Genomic DNA, 25,220 nt, shown 5'->3' on the forward strand with positions numbered 1-25,220 from the left:
AAAGAGACCCGGAACTATGTGTGACAATATTTTAAATGGCTCTGCAGTTTGTTGTCATGGATTAACATGGCTTATCACCCCACTCCCAATGAAGAGAGTAAAGGTAAAGGGACCTCTAACCATTAGGTCCAGTTGTGACCGACTCTGGGGTTGCGGCGCTCATCTCGCTTTATTGGCCAAGGGAGCCAGCGTACAGCTTCCGGGTCATGTGGCCAGCATGACTAAGCCGCTTCTTAAGCCGTTTACCTTCCCACTGGAGTAGTACCGATTTATCTACTTGCACTTTGACGTGCTTTCAAACTGTTAGGTTGGCAGGATCAGGGACTGAGCAATGGGAGCTCACCCTGTTGCAGGGATTCGAACCGCAACCTTCTGATTGGCAAGCCCTAGGCTCTGTGGTTTAACCCACAGCGCCACCCGCATCCCACAATGAAGTGAGTACAGTAAGACCAAACATTGATGCTAATATATTTAAGATCCTCTTCTTGAATATGGAGTCTGCATGACAAAGGGCAGTTGGAGACTGAACCTTGTGGGCTTCACCATTAAGTGAAGAACAGCTTTTCTCTGGAGATTTGCCAAAGGCAGAGCTAGAGCTTTCCCCCCAGCACTTACTGAATGATTAGTCTTTGTTTGTCAGGATTATAAAATAAAAAGGGTATTTTAAATCAATAAATCAATATTTACGTTGCAACAGGGATTGATAATTTCAAGCTTTATTTCTAATCCTGAGCTGATTAAATTGGATGTGCTAGAAGTGCAAATAAAAATAATGAAATAAATCTTGTAGCATCCTCAGCATCTGCTGTTTCCCTCCGTACACCTTCAAAATAGTACCCCCAACCTCCCAAAACTAGAAAAGTCCTCAGAAAGATATAAACTGATCCAGTTGTAGACGAAGGGAACATTTTGTACCTGCATGTTGAAAACTTCATCGGAGCTTTCAGACTGTCCAGTTATATTGCTGACCTCTGCAGAGGCTTGAGAGGACAATGATGAGGAAGAGTATCTGTTGACAGCTGGGTAACTTAAGGGGCTGTTACAAAGAAGAAAACAAGTTTTCATCCACTCTGATCCTTTATCAGTTTGTCATACACACACACACACACACACACACATCATATAACTAAGCCACACGACCTCCCCCCCCCCCCAAAAAAAAATAAAATCCTGGAAACTGTAGTTTGTTAAAGGTGCTAGGACTTGCAGCTCTGTGAGGGGTGAACTGCAACTCGCATGATACTTTGAGGGAAGCCATGTGCTTTAAACATACGGTGTGTACTCAGCCAATGTGTCAGCACTCAAGACTGCTTTTCTGCATGTTGGTATTGGACTTTAATGCGGATCCACATATTCTTTAGGATGGTTTTTTAAAAACACAAAAAAACCACAACTGACCATGAGAATGTTGTGGGTCAATAACAGCAGCTCATCCTACAGTAGAGAAAGGAGGGAACCTACAGGCCTCCAGGTGTTGTTGGACTACAGTTCCCATAATCCCTAGCCACTGGCAATCCTGCCTGGGCCTGGTGGACTCCAAGAGGACATGGGAGGCCTTCAGGTTCCCCATCCGTATCGTAGAGCAGGGTTTCCCAAACTTGGGTCTCCAGCTGTTTTTAGACTACAGCTGCCATCACCCCTGACCACTGGTCCTGCCAGCTAGGGATAATGTGTTGCCCTAGAGTGTTGCAAAACTGTAAGACTAATGGGGATTATCCAATTTGTGCCCTAAAACAGTTTCTCCGTTACTTCAAGCTTTCTGCCCTCCATTACAAATGCCTGCCCAACTTAATTTTTATGAATACCTTTAAATGAAGGAATCACTATAACCTCCCTTGGCAGCTGGTGTTATTATTATTTTTTTTCTATGTCAAGATTCTCCAACTTTGGTGAGCATTTGTCCACTTGTATAAACATGTACAAATATTGGAAACACGGAACTCCACTTTTTCCACTTACCTGCGTCTGGGAATCACTCTGACACCATCTGGACTCATAGAAACTGGGATTGAATTTCTAGAGATGCGGGGGCTTCCGTTCGGAAAGTGAATTGGACTGGCCTGGATGCATGCAGCAAATTCCTAAGTATACATTTAAATTTAAAATATTAGGGACCAGGATAATTTTTTTAAGGGCATACTTTGCTGTTTTGAAGTCAACTTTTATATATGGCAAGTATCTTGTAAAAAAAAGAATATATAAACTATAAGGAAATTAGATTTTTCTTTTTTAATGCCCCCCCCTCCACAGTATGCATTTTTCTTTGAAACAGGAAGGTATAAATTACAGTGATGCAATATAGGCCTACAACCAGAAGATGTCACTGTCTGTTGCTTAATAAATATACTATGTACAACCTAAGGGCCTTTCATCATGAATTGCACATACCTGTATTCCCAAACTTGATTTCATCACAAAGAACTGATCCACTAGTTTTTTATGTAAAGGTCTCATATCTTGAGGGACAAACTTCTCGTGCACAGCTAAGCCAAATTCCAGAATCTGGGCCTTCACACAACAAAGGGAGAATGATTATTTGTATTTGTCTTCATATGTATCTTTGCTATGACAGCAGTTTCTAATCATGTACAGTATCGTCAAATCTTGGGTGAGCACCTCCTTCCCTCAGCCAGGGCATTGAAAATGGGTCGAGGATGAGTATTCCAGCATGACAATGACCCAAAACACACAGCCAAGGCAACAAAGGAGTGGCTCAAGAAGAAGCACATTAAGGTCCTGGAGTGGCCTAGCCAGTCTCCAGACCTTAATCCCATCAAAAATCTGTGGAGGGAGCTGAAGGTTCGAGTAGCTACACATCAACCTCGAAATCTTACTGACTTGGAGAGGATCTGCAAAGAGGAGTGGAACAAAATACCTCCTGAGATGTGTGCAAACCTGGTGGCCAGCTACAAGAAACATCTTTCTCTGTAACTGCCAACAAGGGTTTTGCCACCAAGTACTAAGTCATCTTTTGCAAAGGGATCAAATACTTATTTCACTCATTATAATGCACACCAATCGCTGACTTTTGTCTTCTGGGTTTCTGGGGGTTTTCCTGTTGTTATTCTGTCTCTCGCAGCTGCAATAAACCTACCATTAAAATTATGGACTGGTCATTTCTTTGTCAGAGGGTAAACGGGCAAATTTAGCAAGGGGATCAAATATTTCCCCCCCTCCAAACTCCATAATTGGTACTGTCAACTATTCAGGCAACTATGAAGCTAAGGAAGTTCAGATGCCATGATATTATGTAAGGTGACCATTACTTATGGTGACTTGGGTAAAACACAATGAGCTCTTCCTCCTCATTCCTCCATCCTTATAGCTATGAAGAAATTGGAATATTTTGCTTCCCTTTTTTAATGAAGCATAGTTTTATTAACCACCATAAACTATGACTAATTTTAACTATGGTTTGTTGAAACAAGCCAGCTTCATAACTCACTGCTGGATTCAGATAAAATCCCAAACTGTAGTTAATCAAAAAGAGAAGCAAAAACTCCTGTCTCCTTCTCATGACTACGCTGGAGGAAGTCACTGTGACTTGCTCCCATCACAAGAAACTATGGCTTATGCCCAAACCAGTTCACTGTTGGATACGGAAGAACACAGTTCTGCATTCATAGATCTTTGCCACTACGCCAAGAGCAATCCTTGTGGGCTGCTGGAGCCAGCTGTAAGCATACGGCATACATTTCAAAAGCTATTCCAAGAAATTAAATCCCGCTGGAAATATGGACATTAAAAGGGCAGTGAACTGCAAAAGACATAGCTGCTAGACTGCATAATTCATCTCCAGTTTTAAGGAGACTCAGAATTAATACCGCAAAGTAATCTTTAAGATTTTTAAAAAACCACCCTTGTTTCTGATCCCCTCCATTCCCTGTTTTAAGCCAGATGGAATCCTTCCGACAGTACATTTCAAGCAGCATATTATTAAAATATATGCAGACAGTCACGTGGCAAAGTTCTGCCTGTCACCCACTCTTCAGTTTAGGCTGCTCTGCCGAAAACAAGAGAAATAGCAGTTTTAAAAGATCAGAGGGATGATGTTAACAACACTTAGCTTGCTCACTCGCCCTTAGCATTGCCATCTGAACATCAGTTCTACAAATCCCAGAGCCCTCTGAAAAGCAGAATGTTGCCTTGTTGTGCTTTTTCCTGGGTTCATGTCAATTTCAACAGACAGCACATGGCTTGCTTGGGTTCCCCTTTACCTGCTCAAGCATAAGTTCCCTCAAGCATGCGATCTTCTCTCCATCCTCTGGGTGGTTCAAGATATATTCCTTCACAAAGAATGCCTGAGCAGAATATAATTGTAGCACAGGGTCTACATGTTAGTTCAAAGTACATCGTGTTTACAAGAGTTTCCATCCAAACCCAGCCCTCCTGACAGCAGCCTGCCATCTCCTTAAACTGCATTTCAGCTCAAAAGAGCAATGCAGGTTCACGGTCAGTTCATTTCAACGGTAATACATGTTTGCAAGGTATTATTGTTACCGTGCTGTGACTCACTCACTTCTACATCTAAGCAGCTGCCTGTCACCTTAAACCAAGGTTCTCTGATGAACATTGCCTTAATAAAAAGTGTCAATTTACATTCCGTGTTAATCAGCATGTCTGCAAAACCAAGGAAGGGTCCTGCAGCACTCTAAAGTTGAACACATTTATTATGGCACAAGGTTTTGTGGTTTTAATAAATTGCTGGTAACTGTCATATCGGTTGCATCCAACTGAGTTTTTCTTAGAGCAGGCACATTGAATTTAATGGTCTTGATGTATCTATTTATTTCAATAGGACTTCTCTGAGTATGACTGTTTATCTAGATCAGGGGTAGGCAACCTAAGGCCCATGGGCCGGATACAGCCCAATCACCTTCTCAATCTGGCCCATGGACAGTCTGGAAATCAGTGTGTTTTTACATGAGTAGAATGTGTCCTTTTATTTAAAATGCATCTCTGGGTTATTTGTGGGGGCGGCCTGGTGTTTTTACATAAGTAGAATGTATGCTTTTATCTAAAATGCATCTCTGGGTTATTTGTGGGGCATAGGAATTCATTCAATTCCCCCCCCCCAAAAAAAAAAAAAAATTATAGTCTGGCTCACCACATGGTCTGAGGGATGATGGACCAGCCCACAGGTGAAAAAGGTTGCTGACCCCTGATCTAGATACAGTCCCCAAGTACTGGGATTGTATCTGGGAAGAAGGGCTGGATAAAATGGTGATAAATGCTATCTCAGTCAATCAGATTTCTAAACAGTCCCAATTAGTGTGACAGATAGGATTAAGTTAAATATTATTATATAGCTAAGTAAGGTGGAGCAGAGGGGTTTTAAATAAGAATACACCTTAACCCCCAGCACTTTAGGTAAGAAGGACGTACCTCTTGGTACCTGGTGACTCCACCGTTCACCGCTGCATCAATGACCCCATTCAAACACATTGTGAGGGGGTTGATGTTTTGCATCTGTCGAGTCTGACACTGACTGATCAGTGTCCTCAGCTGTTGGTTTTTATTTTCCAGCACTTCAATAGCATTCTCCAAGGGGCTCATTTCCACCTGAAAACCATCAACAGCAATGCATCTGCTTATTTGACACAGACTTAGCAGCTCCTTTGCAACTGCCGACAGCTTTGACAACCTCATCTCTGATGTGCTATTCTGACTGAAGAGAAATTAAGCACCACCCCACTTCCAAGTGATGTTCTGGAAAGCTTGAGGATATGTAGAGTGTCCGGTGAAATCTGTGACCAAACTTACAAGAGGTGTTAAAGCTACTATATAGTGCTATTTATTTAGCCCTGCACCTCAGCTAAAAGCAGCATGGAAGAGATATCATAACTATACATGCCATGTATTTGTTGTAGTGGTTTAGAACTAAATCTTTATATGCAATGACTATAGCTATAAGATTTCTATATTTACATTTCTGTTAAATGCACTTGGTTAATGTTTATTCACATTCAGAAATAATTATATAACAATCTCTTTATTTCTCCCTCTCTCTGTCTCTTTCATGGGATGAGCTTCTATCCAGTTTTAGCAGTTCCCAGGATATGGTCCCAGAGCATTGTGTACCCAAGGCAGATATGACCACCATTTTGCTTAAATTAAGCAGATCTGATCAGTGCCTACATGGGAGACCTTCTGGGGACCACATTTATGTCATTTTGGGTTTGATGGGTGAAGAGGAGTGGAATATAAATGGAAGAAAAGAAATAATTTCTGCACTGAGTTCGTTCACTCCCCACCCCCAAATACCATACCATACCATACCATACCAATCGCTATTTGTTATTTGTTATTATCTAACTAATTTAATTTACAACAGTGCCAGAGGGGGATGGTCAACTAGATAGGAGGGATAATTTTATTTGGCCAGCAAATAAACCAATCTAATTTGCACTGAGTGGACTAATACACAGACTGGAAAGGACTTTTCTGTTTGTAAGACTTGGTTTTTTTCTTTTAAAATTATGCTAAAAAGTGGGGGTTGTCTTATACATGGATAGTGCATAGAGTAGACATTTAATTGGTTGCTACCATGGCAGTCAGTGACTATTGGGTGTGGTATTGGATCCTGCATCAAAGGCTGGTGATGTTGTGGCAATTGGGTGGGCAATTTGCAGCTTCTGGTGGCAAGGGGTCAGAGAAGCAAATTTAGCACTGCATGCAGGAGAGCGATTTTTTGGGGGGGAACCCAAAAAAGCTCAACAACCCTGTGCAATCCCCCCAAAAATCTCAACAACTCTGAGGCCTCCCTCCCCCCCCCTGTTTTCTTAAATTTGAGTTCCCAAATATAGGGGGTGTCATATACATGGGGGCGTCTTATACACGGAAAAATACGGTAATTGTTCTTCAGATTTTCCTCTTTGAATTGTTGTCACATAGTTCTTTGCTCACAAATGTGCCTAAAGCATATTTTCTTTGAGATAAAACGCATTTGCACTGATATAAAATACGCATCTAAACACTTATCCTGTGAGGAATAATAATAATAATAATAATAATAATAATAATAATAATAATAAACCTTTATTGTAACTTTATTGTCACAGAAAAGGTTGGATGGATGGCGGCTAACAGATTGAGATTGAATCCTGACAAGACAGAAGTACTGTTTCTGGAGGACAGGAGGCGGGCAGGTGTGGAGGATTCCCTGGTCCTGAATGGGGTAACTGTGCCCCTGAAGGACCAGGTGCACAGCCTGGGAGTCATTTTGGACTCACAGCTGTCCATGGAGGCACAGGTTAAATCCGTGTCCAGGGCAGCTGTGTACCAGCTCCATCTGGTACGCAGGCTGAGACCCTATCTGCCTGAAGACTGTCTCGCCAGAGTGGTGCATGTTCTGGTTATCTCCCGCTTGGACTACTGCAATGCGCTCTACGTGGGGCTACCTTTGAAGGTGACCCGGAAACTACGACTAATCCAGAACGCAGCAGCCAGACTGGTGACTGGGAGCGGCCGCCGAGACCATATAACACTAGTCTTGAAAAACCTACACTGGCTCCCAGTACGTTTCTGAGCACAATTCAAAGTGTTGGTGCTGACCTTTAAAGCCCTAAATGGCCTCGGTCCAGTATACCTGAAGGAGCGTCTCCACCCCCATCGTTCTACCCGGACACTGAGGTCCAGCGCCGAGGGCCTTCTGGTGGTTCCCTCACTGCGAGAAGCCAAGTTACAGGGAACCAGGCAGAGGTCCTTCTCGGTAGTGGTGCCCTCCCTGTGGAACGCCCTCCCACCAGATGTCAAAGAGAACAACAATTACCAGACTTTTAGAAGACATCTGAAGGCAGCCCTGTTTAGGGAAGCTTTTAATGTTTAATGTATCACAGTATTTTAATATTCTTTTGGAAGCCGCCCAGAGTGGCTGGGGAAACCCAGCCAGATGGGTGGGGTATAAATAATAAATTATTATTATTATTATTATTATTATTATTATTATTATTATTATTACACCACCTGTGTGCAGTGAAATTAAACGAGCCCCCCCCCCAATACATTCAGTATTGTTCCTGCTCTGTGTGCTTGTCAGAAGTCAATTACACCACTATTTTTTCCCATTCAGCAGCCTAACAGCCACGGATAAAAACTGTTCTTTAACCTGTTGGTGCGGCTGACTATACTTCTGTATCTCCTGCCTGAAGGTAGGAGATTAAATAAGTGCTGGCCAGGGTGTGAGACATCCCTCCCGCGATGCCATCTAGCAAACTCAGAGGACAGCCCATGATGTCATGTGCTGTATTCACCACCCTCTGTAAGAACTTCCTGTCCATGGCTGTCAAACCAGCATACCACACTGTTATACAGTATGAAAGGAGACTTTCTATTGTGGCCCGGTAGAAGGAGATCATCAATACCGATGAAAGTAACTTGTTTTTTAAATAATAAATAAATCACAGATGAATATAGAAACCAGACAGAATTAACAGGTACAAAATTCGCATGGAGGGGCTACAGACTGATACATCTATCACTATGGTCAGGACCCAAAATGACGAGGGTAAATTCAATCCATACTCACTACTTCGCGTTTCTCCACTTCAAACCAACGTGAAATCCCAGGCAAGCTCTGAACCAAGATCAGTGTGGTTCTCTCCACCCACAAACTCTGAAACAAAGGAACGTTAATTACACAGCAGCCCAAATTCCTTACCTGCCATTCTGTGGGTGGGTGGAGGACAGGTGCTATGCTACCCAGCCTGGACCTAAATCTGCTGGTCTCTGCTGCCAGCAGAGGAGCCCCGCCAACAAGGGGCACTCCAAAGCATCAGCCCAAGTGGTGGACAGAAGAGACCACGGGTGGTTCCCCTGCCAGAAACAGCCAGCAGAATGGGTTGGGGAAGTACAGGGCTGGGCCAGCACAGGATATGCTGGATCCTGAAGTAGATCTGCTACCACAGCACATGATGGCAGTGGGCCTGATTCAGACCTCTCTATTGCACCCAGTCTGGAAGGTGACATAGCATTTCCCCCTTGGCCCTTCCTTTCTACCTGTGCAGCATGAATAGAAAAGGATGCGGGTGGTGCTGTGGGTTAAACCACAGAGCCTAGGACTTGCCGATCAGAAGGTTGGCGGTTCAAATCCCCACGACAGGGTGAGCTCCCATTGCTCAGTCCCTGCTCCTGCCAACCTAGCAGTTTAAAAGCACATCAAAGTGCAAGTAGATAAATAGGTACCGCTCCGGCGGGAAGGTAAACGGCGTTTCCTTGCGCTGCTCTGGTTTGCCAGAAGCGGCTTGGTCATGCTGGCCACATGACCTGGAAGATGTACGCCGGCTCCCTCGGGCGAGATGAGCGCTGCAACCCCAGAGTCAGTCACAACTGGACCTAATGGTCAGGGGTCCCTTTACCTTTACTTTACATCAGTGACTCCATTAAACTCTGTCACCGCTAGCCAAGGGATTGGGTTTTTCTCTTCTTAATCAGACTGCTTCCATTAGCAGCACTAATCCCATTCAGGGGTGGGTCTCCTTTTACTGAATTTGTTGCCACTTCACGGCATATTAGTTTCCCATCCACAGGTCAACCGACATACGTAGAGAAACTAACACCCTAAAGTCCTCTACAATTTAGGTCCAACCATCAGACAGTCGGAAGAATGTGCATGGCTCTTTTCAAGTTTATCTAGGCAAATATTGCAACAGGAGCTTTGCTGAGACATGGTATAGTATACGAAGAGGAGGAGGATGTGAAGAGTATTGAACTAGAGCCTGGGAAAACAGGGGTTAAATCCCCACTCAGCCCTGGAAATTGGTCAGGAGTCAAAATCCTCATATGGCCATGAAGCTGACTGGGTGATCTTAGGCCAGTCACCAACCTTCCTCACAGGATTGAAATGGAGCTGAAGTGGGCAGCCATATGCACCACCTCAAGCTCCTTGGAGAAAAGTTAGAATATAAATGCAAAAACAAATTGATAATAGGTTCTCCCCCCCCCCCAGAATAAATTGATAATAGGTAATTTTAATAATAATAATAATAGGTCATTGATAATAGGTCATTGATAATAGGCATTGCATGGACAGAGGTAATTGATAATAGGTAATTGATAATTGATAAATAAATTGATAATAGGTCCCCCCCCCCAGAAGTACCGTATTTTTCGCTCTATAACACGCACCAGACCATAACACGCATGTAGTTTTTAGAGGAGGAAAACAAGAAAAAAAATATTCTAAAAGAAATAGTGGATATATGATTTTTGTGGTTCATGCTGTGGCCACAGACATGTGATCTGACAGTGAGTTTGGAGTAGCCCAATGCAAAAATCCTGAGGATCCATGTGGATCCATGCTTTGTAACCACGGAGGAGGGAAGGAAGGGGAACCATGGATCCTCTGCTCACGACTGCAGCAGATCCCCCCCGCCACCCGCAGGCATTCGCTCCATAACACGCACAGACATTTCCCCTTACTTTCTAGGAGGAAAAAAGTGAGTGTTATGGTGCAAAAAATACGTATGTAGGAAGAGAAAATATTCAGCCAATGTTATCTGGTCTCCATTTATTTCATAAAATTTTATATATTGTTTCACTGTAAACAGTAAACAAAAAAGAACCCTCAAAGCAGTTTATAGAAAGTTATCCTTGGATTCTCATCAGTAATTGATGCAAACCAAAAAATATAATGGGAAGTTTATATTTATGAGTGAAAAATCTCACACCGGATACAATGCGGGGGGGGGGGGGAGTTCTGTATACCAAGGAGGCTTTGAATTTGAACACATACACACACACATAGGGGGCATTTCAAAAGGCAACTGTTGGGGTTTTTAAAAGCCACATGCAAGATGTCCATAAACATTAATTTCACAAAAGCCCACAACTATAAATTTTTCTTTCATCCACAATCAACCTACGAGTCATCCTCGTCCCTCCACCACTGCTTTTCTCCTAATAGACAACCCATCCCTGCTAAATGGAACATCAAATTTCAGGGAAAATTGGATAATAATAACAACCAGAAATCCACAGACCAAAATGAAAAGAAAGAAAAAGAGGAAAGAGCAGAAGGAGGAAATAAAACAAATGGAACCCCAGCCATACAAAGATGAAATCAATTGTTGTACATTTTCCAATAAACTAACGGTTTTGATAAACTTGAAATAGCTCAAGGAATCCCTGCCAAATATTTTGAAACTTTTCCAGAGTTTCTAAATAGGTTATTCTCTCTTTTGCAGCTATGTCAATTAGACATAAATCTCCAGGCCTCACTGCCTTCCAGAACAGCAGGATTAATTATCTGGTGACAATTGCTGCACAGTACAAACCAATCTCTCTGATATTTGTTTAGCCTCATATCTGTGGTATGCACTCTTGAAGTACATGGGCAGAGTATGAATTAAATGGCCTATATAGCGCCATGAGAATTGGGGCCAACGCTTCATTCCAGAAAGGCGGTAGGAATTAAAAACAACCTGAGCATGCCCAACCAATTAAAATCAACCAGAACTGAGGAAACATCATACCTTGAATTCATTGTCCTTGTCTTTGGTCCCTTTGTGGAATGGCCTATCATATCGGAATCGCCAGATGTGATTCACTTTATAAAAACTTTTGATGTTATCTGGAATGCCTTCTCTTTGCAGCACTTCCTGGCTTTCTGGAATTGGTGTCACGGCATAAATTTGCAGGTCTATGTGTAACGTGTTAAGGTCAAAGCCAACTTTCCAACCAGCAAAGCTAAACAGATGACCCTTTTCACTAGAAGGAAGGACTCTATAGTACAAACGAAGGTTCGTACAAACGATATGTATTTGCCATTTGAAAACAAAATATAAACGTTGAGCCCTTATTATGATATCAGAAGCTTCCACCACAAGCCCTCACCCACTTTCCATTCCAAAATTTACCTAATGACAGTGGAGAATGCTCACAATGGAAACGTTTGCAATGAGTCTTAGTGTTTTGTGGTCACTAGGTAGCACAGGAAATATAGTTCCCATGGTTTTTGTTTAAAACCCCACCCAGATTCATGAAATGGGTAATGATATCAGTGGAATCAAGTGTGACTTCCTGTTAAGAAAGAATTATAGGAATCCCACGATTCTTCGCAGTCTAGTGCACAAGCAACATAATGAAATAACAGATATTCATAGCTGTGAGTATTCTAGTTTGCAAAAGCTTAGATAGGGTCCACAAACAGCGGCACCATGGATTTTTAAATATAACACCACAACTGGGACAACAAAATGGTGCCATGTGGAGTGCTTCTCTCCAGCGTCTCAGTCAACCAGACACAACTTCTTTCAGGATATGCTATTCCATTCCCCTTCCCCAAAATATAATTATGCAGCCACTGAGCATGTTTGGTCCCATCAGGCTATGGGAGGGCTGCCCCTTTAGTTTTGCGCTCCTAAATACCTCTCTCTTGTTTCTCTGTCTTGCTCTGTCTTGACAACATGGTCATCATAACTGTCAGGGAACTGCCATCGGAAGGGCAGGCGGTGGAAGGGCTCACGGAGGTTAGGAGAGACTCGGCAGCAGAGGAGGGAACCAGCAGGGGGAGAGAAGGAGCTCCAAGGGAAAGTGAATCGGAGGGATGGCTCAGAGAGACTTCCAGCGAAAACAGTGGGGAAGTTTCAGGACCTCCTATAGGGACACCCACCCCTCGCCGGAAACTGTCGCGCCGAGAATCCCGAAGACACGTTTCCGTTAAGGAGCTTCTATGCTGGAAGCGTTTCCGCAAACGCCCACTGTCGGATTCTGCCAGCGATTGAGGGAGTCATGTTTAAGGGGCTCCGCTATAGACAGAGCTTTGATAACCAGGCCAAACTCTGAGGGACTAAGCTTTACGCACAAGCAGCTCATCATCCCATCACAATAACTAATAGAAAAAATGTTCATTTCATCTTCACCAATGCTAACAGTGGTTTTCCTTTGATTACACCAAGGGGTAGGGGGAGCATGCAAGCTAATAATGAACAGGTGATCTAACTGCTAGTATATGTGATTTCATTATTTCCATACTTCTGTCAGAAAAAGCCATCCTTTGCACCGGCACTGCTAAAGTGGGCTTTTGGAGGAATTTCATTCATTTCAACCATGCTACAGGTGAAACTGTGTGCATTAAGGCAGGCAAACTGTACTGTCAACCGAGTGGATACACTGTGCTTCAGCTTGAAAGATGGTTTCATCGGGTTGATTGGCATGTTGCATAGCAATGGCATGTGGAAACTCGTTCAGCATCCGCTGTTGAAAAGCCTCCAAACGCTCATAGTCATGCCCTCGGCAAACAAATTCTTTGTTCTGGGAGGAATAAAAGCAAAGTGAGTTACGTGAAAACAGCGACAACAAAAAAGAGGCTACCATTAGCCAGTAAGATAATTCACAAAGGTGTTTCCTCCCCACCCCAAATTAGAAATAAAAAACACTGAAAGCATTTTCACTGTCATAGTCAAGAAGCTTTGTAATTCCCCTTATTCCATTCCCTTTTTTGTCAGACTGTGTGTAGTTTTAGTTATTACATGTAATCACACCTTTTGCACCATGTGATATTCTTCGTGATCGTTGCATAAGAAAACAGTTCTTAAAAATACAGATGGTTTTAAGAAGAGAGTGATCTTATTTCCAAACGCATAATTTGCAAAAGAAAGCATAAAAACTGGCAACAAACTATAAAGATGAAAATATCCAGAGGTGCTGTAGAACTGGGGAAGGAATGTAGCTCACTGGCAAAGCACCTGTTTTGCATGCAGAACGTCCCAGGGTTCAACCCCCAGCAATTCCAGGTAGGGCAGGGAATGTTCCATGTCTGAAATCCTGGACAGCTGCTGCAGCTCAGTATAGTCAATTCTGACCAATGGGCTGATTTGGTATACGGCAGCTCCATATATTCCTCAGAGGACTCTTGTTCTTGGAATGATCTCAGTGCATTTGCAGCTTATTTCTCAAGAGTGCCTTGATTTCCGAACTCCTCCCAAGCCTAACTTGCTTTCCCTCTTTTCAATTGTTTCCCATCTCTTTACCATCGAAATGAAGCAAAACAAAGAAACTCTGTTTTGTAGGTACTGCAAACCCCTCGAGAAAGAGCCATAAGAAGATAGGAATGCATCTGGGTTAGTTTTCAAGACTAAAAATAACCTCTTAGAGCACTGTGGATATTTTATCTCGTTTTCATTGTAGACTGCTGTTCATGTTTCTAAACTATAAAGGCAAGCCAGACCAGTCGTATATCCCTTATGGGAAATGTATCTTATTTTTCTTTATCAGGGCCTTTACTCAAAGTGCAAAAGAAGCCCCTCACAAACTGCACAAAGTAAACAACAGCAGCAACAGCAACAATCCTCCACCCATCTGACTGGGTTGCACCAGCCACTCTGGGCAGCTTCCAACATATATAAAAACAAAATAAGACACGGAACATTAAAAAGCTTCCCTATAGCGGACTGCCTTCAGATGTCTTCTAAAGGTTATATAGTTACTCATCTCCTTGACAGTAAGACAGTGCATTGGGTTTTAAGGATAGGAAGAGGTCACCACTACTGAGCAGTGATCTGAAGTTACGGGGGGAAGCTCCCCATGTCTTTGAAGGCAAAACATATGGGGCAGCAGTGGAGGCACCAAAGGCAGGAGATGGACATATCTACACGGTGCTAAGTCCACAATGGGTTTTCCTAGGTTGTCAGTGGCTGTGCATCTGCAGTGCTAAATTCAGCAGTCCCCTTGCTTCTACCATGGACCCATGACTCTGCTCTTAAGAGTCTTTGCCTTCAGTTGCCACTCGCTGGCGACAGCCTTTTCTAATGCCTTTCTAGCCATTGTGCCAGATCAGCAGCCACTGCTGGCGTTAGGATCTGGAAGGCTCATGAATGGCTCAATAGTTGTGCTACTGATACTAAAAGATCTCTTTCCACTCTAGTTCCCTGTATCTCAGATCAGTAATGCTCCACTTGCACAAGAACCTCACTAATTCTATATATGACATAATTTCCCTACGTTCAGTGTGTTGTAAATAATATATGCCTTTGGCACTTCCTTTTATATATACATTTTTCTCATAGCAAAGCAATTCACTGGGTTTCTCCCCATACATCTTTATGGTGGTTCTCTAGGATTTGATGATACAATTATCTTGAAAACCACCAGACACAAACAATTACCAACTTGACAACTATAGGAGCATGAACCGCGTAGAATTCTTATTATTTACAATCGAAACACTTCATGTTGCTATGGGAGCCGAAAAGATTCCTTGAAGGAGATAAAAATACCACACCTCGAGTAAACCTTGTATTCCTGGAATGGTTTACAAAAGGATTCAGAAATTGGCATTGATCTAAACGTTTGTGTTTGAGGGGCCCTGTAAATTGCTGCAGATGTAATCACTCTGCAAGATTATTACTATTGTTCTCTTTATCACTATTCTTTCATTAGTCCACTGCCTCATATACCTCAAGGGTCTCGAGGCAACTTACATCAGTAAAACAGAACATAGGAAAACATGTACAATAAGACACAAAATTATTAATTGTGCACGAATATCCAAACATTAAAATCTCCAGTTTCTAGCCTACTTACACTATGCTCCACCATTAAGACAACCAGCTAAAGAATAACTATGAAATTTCAGCAGCAGAAAAAGCATCAACCATCAAACACCTGGGAGTAAAGCAAAGTCTTGGCACGGGACCAAAAAGATGACCATGTTTGCACCAGACAGGCTATCCTGGAGAGAGAAGTTCACAGCTGGTGGACCACTCCTGACAAGTTCCTTTGTCCAGTCGCCACCCTCTGTACTTTTGCCGCAGGGGCCACTGAGAGGAGGGCCTCTGATGATGACCTGAGGGTAAAGGCAGGTTCATCTGGAGAAAGACATTCTGGAAAGTAATGAGGCCTTGAGCCGTGGAAGGCTTCGTAGGACAAACCCAGCACTTCCAACTGTGCCCAGAAATGTACTGAAAGGCAGTGAAGTCACGCTAGAACCGGTGTTATGATTTCCAACCATCTGAGCCCCATTAGCAATCTGGATGCAGGATGATGCTTCTTTAGTCACATTTGAGCTTCTAACTGGCTTACCGTCCCAAGTAACTCAAATTATTTAATACCTCTGTTGTTGTTTATGGACTGACTAATGGAACTACAGAAGGCAAACACTGCAACAAAATCAAATGGCTTCTAAGACAACGCCTAAGAGAATATGATGTCTCATGTTACTTTTAGTAAGTGTGTGGGTGGGTGTCTGTCTGTCTGTCTGTCTGTCTGTCTGTCTGTCTGTCTGCATATTCCATTGCACTCAACCAGCAATGTGGGGACCCCCAACTTTCATCTGTGATATGGTGAGAGAACTGAGAGAGCAGCCTACATAAAGTAGGTAGGTGGGATGACGATTGCATGCTCACTTTCCCCTCATAAAAGCTGTACATCAGAATCAAAGAGGAAGAAATGGAGGGAAGGCATAGCCTCAGTGACACAAAAGGTTGTTGGAACTTCTTGAAGTTCATGCCAATGACCTGAATGACCACAGAGGAGTGTTCCTCTCCTATTCATTTAAAATGGGGAGGCTTCATGATCGCAGTTGACCCTGTCACACACCTTTAAGCTCCTAGAAGGCTGAGCTGCTGTAAGCCTGATTCCTATATGTTTGGGGGAAAGGCTGTAGCTCAGTGCTAGAGCATCTGTTTGCATGCAAAAGGTCCCAGATTCAGTACCCAGCACCTCCAGGTACCGTTCGGAGAGCAACTGCCAAGTCACCATTGGCAATACTGAGGTAGGTGGACCAATGGTCTCTCTATAAGGTAGTTTCCCAAGCTGCTAAGCAGTGGGAATTAGCGGTATTGATGAAATCAGGAATTTATGTCTGCATAGTGAAGCACGATGGCCTTATAGCTGTGTGTGTGTGTGTGTGACCTTATAGCTGGGGGAAAGAGCATTATTTAGTGCTCTGCTTCAGGAGGCAAAAGGTTTTGGGCTAGCTCAGTCATGAATGAAGGCCTTAGTGCAACATAAGTAGATACATTATATACTCACTCGTAAGAAAAAGGGAAACTTTTTCCCATAGAATCCAACTCGGAAAAACTCTGGCTCCAAACGTTGTTGATCCATAATTTTATCATACAAAGAAGCTTCCATCACCTGAGTAAGATCAGATTGAAAATAAACAACTCAGATAAGCAATATCAATAGCTAAAATGCAAGCAAGGTAAACGAGAGTTCCCCAGCCCACATAAAGATACTTGAATGTATCTTTCAACTTGTGCTTATCCGCATTTGCTCAATATACAACTGGATTTGTATAGACAGGAGGACAAATTGAACATGAGGGGGTAGCACAGTGTTTGTAGAATTAACGAAAGTGTTACTTAACAATTGTGGTTTAGTGTTCAGAGATTCATCAGTCTAAACATAATCAATGTGGAAGGCAGCATTGTACTGCGGTTTAAAAAATAAATTAGAGTTGAAATAGAGACCAGTATTGAAGTCGATGGTGCTTGGCAAATGCAAAGTATAATCCTGCCTCAACCTGGCACAATGTTTCTTGGCTTGAATTGGCCTGATTCGTGTCTTCTCTTGCCAGGATTTTAAGTACATTACTTAAGAGTTTGGGCATGGCCAGTAGGTGAAATAAGTCCCATTGAGTTCAGAAGACCTCAGGTAAGCATATATAGGATTTTAATCTCAATATAGGACAGGAAGTACACTGCAATTGCATACAATTGGAACCATTTGTAAATGGCTTTAAAATAACATAGAAGTGTGAGGGTCTCTGCTTTCCTTTTTTGCAGCAATCTGACCCAGGCAAACATGTATGTTAGAATAACAAATGTAGCTAGAACAGGGATTGCTGGGTTGTAAGAACCTGTTGTAAAAAAAGATTAAGTCAAAACAAAACAAAACAAAACAAAACAAAACATGAGCATCACAGTTTCAGCATGAAAGTTTCAATGGGAAAAATCAAATTGCTGCCTTGCTGACTAAACAAAAGCCAGTTTTATACTGATTCTTAATGGCCAAATATATCTATCTCCATTACCCGCATCTTGCTGAGGTTTCTGTAGTCGTAATAGCTTTCATACTGCTCAGCGATCTTCCTGCATAAGATAATGCCATTCTCCCAGCACTGTAGACAAGCAAGAAAAAAGGAATGTTCGGCAAAGAGAAGGCTCTTAAATGCTTTTTAGTTGTTTCAAACAGAGTTTCAAGTGTCCCAGTTGGCAGTACAATCTAGCATTAACCAGCGCTTTCAGAGAACATTAACCAACAGGCAGAAAACAGCTGCTTATGAGAACTGACAATATGGTATTATAAAGCCTCTTCCTTTTTGGGATAGGTGAACTGCACTCACACTTGTCGTACAAAATAAACCTGAATCATCCCTGTACATCTACCATGCATCAAAATGCATGGCAAAAGAAGCGTCTGGTCACATGACAGCAGCAGTCAAGAATCAATTCCTCAGTACCGTTCCTAGAATAGGAACTTTTTGGGGGGCTTAGGTTCTTTTTCGGTTTCAATTCCACAGCACTATTATTCAAATAGGAACTTTTAGGGTTCTTAAAATCTAGGTCTGTTAAACTTGAGTTCTGCAATTACTGCCAGTGCTAGTTGTGGGAGAGAACTGTGAGTACATACATTACTATTCAGCCAATGGCTTGGTTCACGCACTACATTAAACCATAGCTTAAAATAGACTATGGTTTAACTCACAATACTGCTTTTCTCCTATCCTACTCCTGGCTGCTGTGCTGGGAAGGAAACAAGCCAGAGCAATGTGTGAACCAAGGCTTCTCTCCAAACAAACCATGTCACAGTGGCCAGTCAGATGCCTATGGGAAAGCGCAATAATATATAATATTATAATAATTTTTTATTTATACCCAGCCAAGACCAGGCTCAGGGTGGCTAACACCGAATATAAATATAGTAAAAACTTTTAAAAAACCAAGAAACCCCCCAACAAACAGCTGATTAAAATATAAGTTAGAATACAGTTTAAAATGCAGCCTCGTTTTAGTGGTAGCCTATAGCTCAAAGCCAGAAGGGGAGAAAACATCAAATATTCACTGGGGCCAACTATCCATGCTGGTCCTACATGGGCCAGCAAAAAGAGCCGAGGGAAAATTCATATATAAAATCCCATATAAGGGGTTCTATCAAAAAAATAAATGGGGGTGGGGTTAGAATGAGTCCAGCCCAAAGGCCAGGCAGAACAGCTCCGTCTTGCAGGCCCTGTAGAAAGATGTCAAATCCCACAGGGCCCTAGTCTCTTGAGACAGAGCATTCCACCAGGCTAGGGCCAGAACTAAAAAGGCTCTGGCCCTGGTTGCGGCCAATCTAAGCTCCTTGGGGCTCGGGACTTCCAAAGTGTTGTTATTTGTGGACCTTAAGGTCCTCCGCGGGGCATACCAGGAGAGGCAGTCCCGTAGATATGAGGGTCCTAAGCCACATAGGGCTTTAAAGGTCAAAACCAGCACCTTAAACCTGACCCTGTACTCCACCGGGAGCCAGTGCAGTTGGTAAAGCACTGGATGAATGTGATCCCGCGGCAAGGAGCCTCGCCACGGTATTCTGCACTTGCTGCAGTTTCTGAGTCAGCTTCAAGGGCATCCCTGCATAGAGCGAATTACAATAATCAAGCTTGGAGGTCGCATGGACCATCGCATGGATCACTGTGGCCAGATTGGGCAGAGAAAGGTAAGGGACCAACTGCAAGAGCCCTCGCTCTTCCTGTGGATTCCAGCAACTGGTATTCAGAAGTATTACTGCCTTCAACAGTTGAGGCAGAGCACAGCCATCATGGCTAGTAGCCATCTCGATAGCACATGGGATGTGCTCATCAAGAAACAGACTCCCCAAGGCTTCGTGGCCATTTGAAACCTGCAGCATTGCTCTCCTTTGAAAACAACACAACAAAAACTAAATATCCAATCGAAATATGGTCATTAAATCAAATATATTCAAAAATCTATCCATGCCGTGGGGAATACACAAACTTTAAACCTGTACCAGTTTTCAGCTAGGCAAACTGGCCAAGATGCTTGCTAATGTGCAAACAGTCAGTTTAAGCAAGCTATGAATGGACTGCTTCCAGGCGCAGACTACGCTTGGATAAATAGGATAATATATACAGTGGTACCTCGGTTTATGAACTTAATCCATTCCGGAAGTCCGTTCATAAACAAAAACCGTTCTTAAACTGAGGCGCACTTTCCCTAATGAGGCCTCCTGCCGCTGGAGCCTTCCACCATTTGGATTCCATTCTTAGACCGAGGTAAAGCTCACAAACCAGGACACAACTTCCGGTTTTGCGGAGTTCATTAACCGAATAGCTCGTAAACAGGGCTGCTCTTAAACCGAGATACCACTGCATGGACTTTATACAAAATGTAGTAGACTATTAACATTTGCATGAGTGTAACACTATACCAATTTATATAAAAATGTATGGGAACATCATATATTGCATTTTTGCATACACACACACACACACACACACACACACAAAATAATAAAAATATGTATCTTTGTTGTTTTCTCCCCCTCACCTTTCCTTCTTTTTTCTATATCAATTTATTTCTTTTAATTGAAATCACTTCAATAAAATATAAATATTTTAAAAAAACACTCGGTTTAAACATATGGTTGCATCACTTAAATGAGATTAAAAACAGGTGTGTGCTGAAATGTTCTATAGAATTGATTAATAACACTGGAAAGGATGGCGGATGTCAACTAGCCCAACTCCTTGTTCAATGCAGTCTCCTTAATGCAGGGTGAAACCACTGGCTCCTGCTTAAATAACTCCAGAAAAGGCATTTAAGAGGCATAGCAATGTCCAACCTCAGATTTCATATGAGAATATTTTTTTTAAAGGACAACTCACGTTGTATAGAAAAGTGTTATTTAATCAATCAGCAGTGCAAAATATATTGACTGCAAACCATGATTAAGAATCAGTTTGGTTTAATAAGAAAACAAACAGAAAACACCACCACCAAAAAACCCACTTACTTTTCCCCTGTCAAAGTTCTGGATGATAGTGAGATGAAGGTATTCTTTGCGCTGCCACTCGGTCTGCATGGGATAGTTCAGAAACTCTCTCAGTGGCCGTTCTGACCATTCCAACAGCTCGTCATACAGCAAGAGTGTGTATGCAGCCTCTGTTGGGTGTTAGAAGTAAACAGGAATAAAATTTAGTGGGCGCATATTTTCATGACAAATGGCACAGGCAAGCAGAACTGATCATTTCAGCTCTTGCCCGGAAAACAGACACACTGGAGGAAATATATATAACAGTTTCATGGGCCAGCCTGCTTAGGGCATCCATGCCAAAGGCTGGTGGACAACAGAAGTATAAATAGAACCAAGGTGCCTGATTCACCTTTGAGGCACACAGATCAATTGGCGGGGTGTGGGTGGGTGTCCTCAAATCTGCTGCAGATTCACTAGAATAGATCTGGGTAAAGATCTTGCTCACTGATTGCTGGACTGAACAAGCCCACAGTTGCATTTTCTATGCGCCACTTTCAAAGATACCAGGTGCTGTTCTGCCCACATCTTGTGGGCTACCCTTTGCAGAGACGTTGATCTTGCAAGCTTTTAACACACTGTCCGTGTTAATCAGTAGGTTCTTCTTGATGAGAGGCCCAAACACCTGGAATGTCTGGGCAGGTAGCCAGGAGCTACCAACAGTTTGCATTTCTCAGAGAGCCCTCCAACAGCTAGGTACCCTTATCTGTGGTTGCATGTGGACTTCCCACGTGGTGTCATTTTCTTGACAACCGTGCTGCCTTGTTATCAGAGGAGATACTTGATCATTCAAGACTGCCCTATCTTGGAACCTCCAGAGAATAATATTGATAAATTAAATGGTATCAATTAATTAACTGTTTTGTATTTAGGGCTATCTATCTATATCTATCATCTATCTATCTATCTATCTATCTATCTATCTATCTATCTAACCAGAGACATACACATGCATGGGCAATGAAGAGATGCCACGGCAATCTCCCATACAGTCTCTGGCATGCATACTAAAAATGAAAAAAGAAATCTGCAAGCCTCTCGTGTGCTATGATGTAACAAGCAAGTTATGCAAGAACCTTTCAGAGAACCATTTCTCTTTCATGGCAATATTCAAAAATTCAGAAGGATAACAATAGTAAATAAACTCATTCAATTTGAAAAAAAACAAAACATTTTGCACCTTAAAAATTAGTAGTACCAATTAATCCATAGCAGATTTACCTATAAAACACAGGTTGAAATAAAAATGTCATGGGAGTTTGTTTTTAAACAAATCAGTAATGCTGTAGCTACATGGGTTTCCAGGGAGATAGAGTTCCGCAGATAAGAAGCCACCATAGGAAAAAAAAGTAAAAAACACAACTGCTCCGATACCCAACAGTCTGGAGTATATACTTGTATATACTCAACCTGACTCTTCAAGGGGACTGCAGGCCATACACTGATATGCAGATCAGCAGATTTCTCAACCCACCAGATTTCTGTTTTGAATATTACTCATACTAAAGAAACAACTGACAGTTATACAAATCCCCATACAGGAAAATAAATCCCAAGGAAACCTAACCGGAGGAAATCATGCTGTGAAAAGCAACGTTCTCTTGGTAGAAGGTCAGAAAGTTTATAAGAAATAAAGACTGCAAATCGATAAATATCAGTTCTCAGAAGGGAGCACACCAGCACACTCTAGGTTAAATGTATCAAGCCCTGCTGCTGTTTAAGCATCAGCTGCAGACATGGTCTCTTGAAAACACATCCACGATGCTTAGCAACCCAATTTGCAATTGTCACCAAGGAGCAGCATTGGCTGCCAGCTGTTCGAGGGAAGATTTAAACTTGACATTAAAAAGGAGTGGGTTTTGCCAAGAATTATTGGCATGTAACACTAGCCAGGGGAGAGAGAAAAAACAGATACAATCATGCAAAACCAGCAGCATCTATGGATTTCAATTACATCATTTCTCTCCAACAAAGATCACTAATAATCTTGATATACTAATACTAATACTACTAATAATAATAATTTATTTATACCCAGCCCACTCTGGGCAGCTTCCAACCGAATATTAAAAACAATACAGCATCAAACATTTTAAACTTCCCAATACAGGGCTACCTTCAGATGTCTTTAAAAAGTAAAATAGTTGCTTATTGCCTTGACATCTGAAGGGCGTTCCACAGGGCGGGTGCCACTACCGAGAAGGCCCTCTGTCTGGTTCCCTGTAACCTCACTTCTTGCAGTGAGGGAACTGTCAGAAGGCCCTTGGAGCTGGACCTCAGTGTCCGGGCTGGACGATGGGGGTGGAGACGCTCCTTCAGGTATACTGGACCGAGGCCGTTTAGGGCTTTAAATGTCAGCACCAACACTCTGAATAGTGCCCGGAAATGTACTGGGATGGTACGCTTAATGGTAAAAGTAAATCACTTTGATTCCAGGGAGCACGTTCTCAATATCAAGGGATGCTGATAAACAAAGTCACTTCTGATGTGGGATCATTTCTACTCCATTTCCATTTTTTGTTTAAGCAAAGGAAGACCTGGCAGCTGAGTCTGCCAGGAAAAGATTACTCACTTTCCAAATGAGGACCTGCTGCAGTACAGGTACAAGTGACTACATGTCTCACCTAAAGAGAGGCCCCTATTACACAGGCCTTAATGCTCCTGTTAGCTTCTTATGTTACAGGTTGGTGCCTTAGGTGGTCAGATGCAAGATTCTCAATGCTTCACACTAGAGTTGGAAGGTGCCAAGAGTTCCCTCCCGTTTGGTCCTGAGCAAACTAAAGGTTGTTCTTACTCAAGGCAGGCCCATCCACTGAGGAGGCCACCCTAGGCAGCTGGCTTTGGATATCATAAAAAGGCAGAGAATGGTTGAGCTATTTAATATTGTATTTTTTTACTGCCAGGGAGGGTGGAGGCGCTTGTGGAATTTCCCCCCACAAGTTAACTGACCTTGTATACAAAGTACCTCAACTTGCATGCAGGAAGAGCAGGCACGATTTGTTGCTCTGCCTCAAGCATAATATTTGGGGGGCTTGCTCCTGCTACTACCTCTGCAGTCAAACCATCTTTTGCATCCGAACTAGGGATTGAAATCTATAGAGCTTTGGAGATACTACCAACTTGAAGGCATATCTGAGAAGGTAAGATCAGTTCCCATGAAGGCGTCCATGACTCTGCCTTGCTATATCCAGCTTTTTCCAGAAAACACCAGCTTGAGACACAGAAGGAATTCCTGCACCTATTTATTCCACTAATCTGCATCCATGTCTCAAAACATATACTGTTACCAGGATTATTTGGTGAATTATTTACCTGTGAAGTTTTGTGCTTTAAGGTGCAGATCATACAGTTTATGTATATATCGAATATACATCTCCTCCTTATTCAATTCTGTCTTGTAAAAATTCTGGAATAAAAACACATTGCAATGCATGATATTTATAAAAGACGACATTATCTCTGCCTTTTATCCTATCTCTGATCTTTCTCTCTCTCTTGAAAACCATTCCTTATCAGATAGCAGAAAAGCTTTGGAATCAGGAAAAAAAAGCATTTTTGTGAAATGTTGTGATGAATCTCAAGCAGTCATTTTAGTCTTTTAAAACAAAAAAAGGTGTTACTTAAAAAAAAGATGAAAATGTAAAAAAAAGATGAAAATGTGTGATAGGTTATATTGGTAACAAAATAAATTAAAACATATGAGTAAGGAGTTGGGAATGGGGTCCAATGATGCTGCAAAATGTACGGTATATTTTCAGAAATCTGCATTGATTCTTATGGGTAATTATTTTCCACGGGTTTGTTTACCTCTGTGCACTGGGTAAAATCTAGCTTCTGTTATCCATAGTGTGGGACATCTGCTATACATATCCCTGTTGCTTTTTATTACATACAATGCCAGAATAACTGCCAATTGGTACCTCATTACACATTGATATTAGTATAATGTTGTAAATAAAGAGACTGAGAAAGATAAAGATAGTTCATTTAGTCATCGCTAGTGCTCCAACCTTGAAAATGGAAAAACTTAATTATGATTCAGTGTTCCTAATCTGTGACAAAATATTTCACAGGGGGCATTACATTTTAAACAATTATCTGTGAATTTCAAACTGATACTTGCTTTTTTCTTCTTCTACTCTTTATATTGTGTTCTTAGTCACTGTGAGAAATCAATGAAGCTAGGGTGATGGAGTTTACGTTTTAAAATAAATGTATTTGTATAGTTTTTGTATTTAACAAATGTGCAT

At 42.1% G+C, this 25,220-nt stretch overlaps 1 protein-coding gene across 5 annotated transcripts in view; it reads right to left on the reverse strand.

Moving 5' to 3' along the window:
- The window catches only part of DOCK4 (dedicator of cytokinesis 4), a 265,492-nt gene that overhangs the window by 12,672 nt on the left and 227,600 nt on the right, over positions 1-25,220 (reverse strand). For all 5 annotated transcript variants that reach the window (XM_079994015.1, XM_079994018.1, XM_079994016.1 and 2 more), the window contains 12 exons: positions 24,283-24,376; positions 20,953-21,101; positions 17,975-18,061; positions 16,972-17,076; positions 13,110-13,251; positions 11,472-11,638; positions 8,528-8,614; positions 5,386-5,562; positions 4,218-4,301; positions 2,389-2,508; positions 1,960-2,081; positions 916-1,036 (listed from right to left, as the gene is read on the reverse strand). In XM_079994015.1, the coding sequence (XP_079850141.1) occupies positions 916-1,036; positions 1,960-2,081; positions 2,389-2,508; positions 4,218-4,301; positions 5,386-5,562; positions 8,528-8,614; positions 11,472-11,638; positions 13,110-13,251; positions 16,972-17,076; positions 17,975-18,061; positions 20,953-21,101; positions 24,283-24,376 (1,455 nt within the window). The remainder of the gene's footprint in view (positions 1-915; positions 1,037-1,959; positions 2,082-2,388; positions 2,509-4,217; positions 4,302-5,385; positions 5,563-8,527; positions 8,615-11,471; positions 11,639-13,109; positions 13,252-16,971; positions 17,077-17,974; positions 18,062-20,952; positions 21,102-24,282; positions 24,377-25,220) is intronic.

This window comes from Podarcis cretensis (assembly GCF_951804945.1).
Source record: "Podarcis cretensis genome assembly, chromosome: 10".
NCBI classification, from domain to species: domain Eukaryota; kingdom Metazoa; phylum Chordata; class Lepidosauria; order Squamata; family Lacertidae; genus Podarcis; species Podarcis cretensis.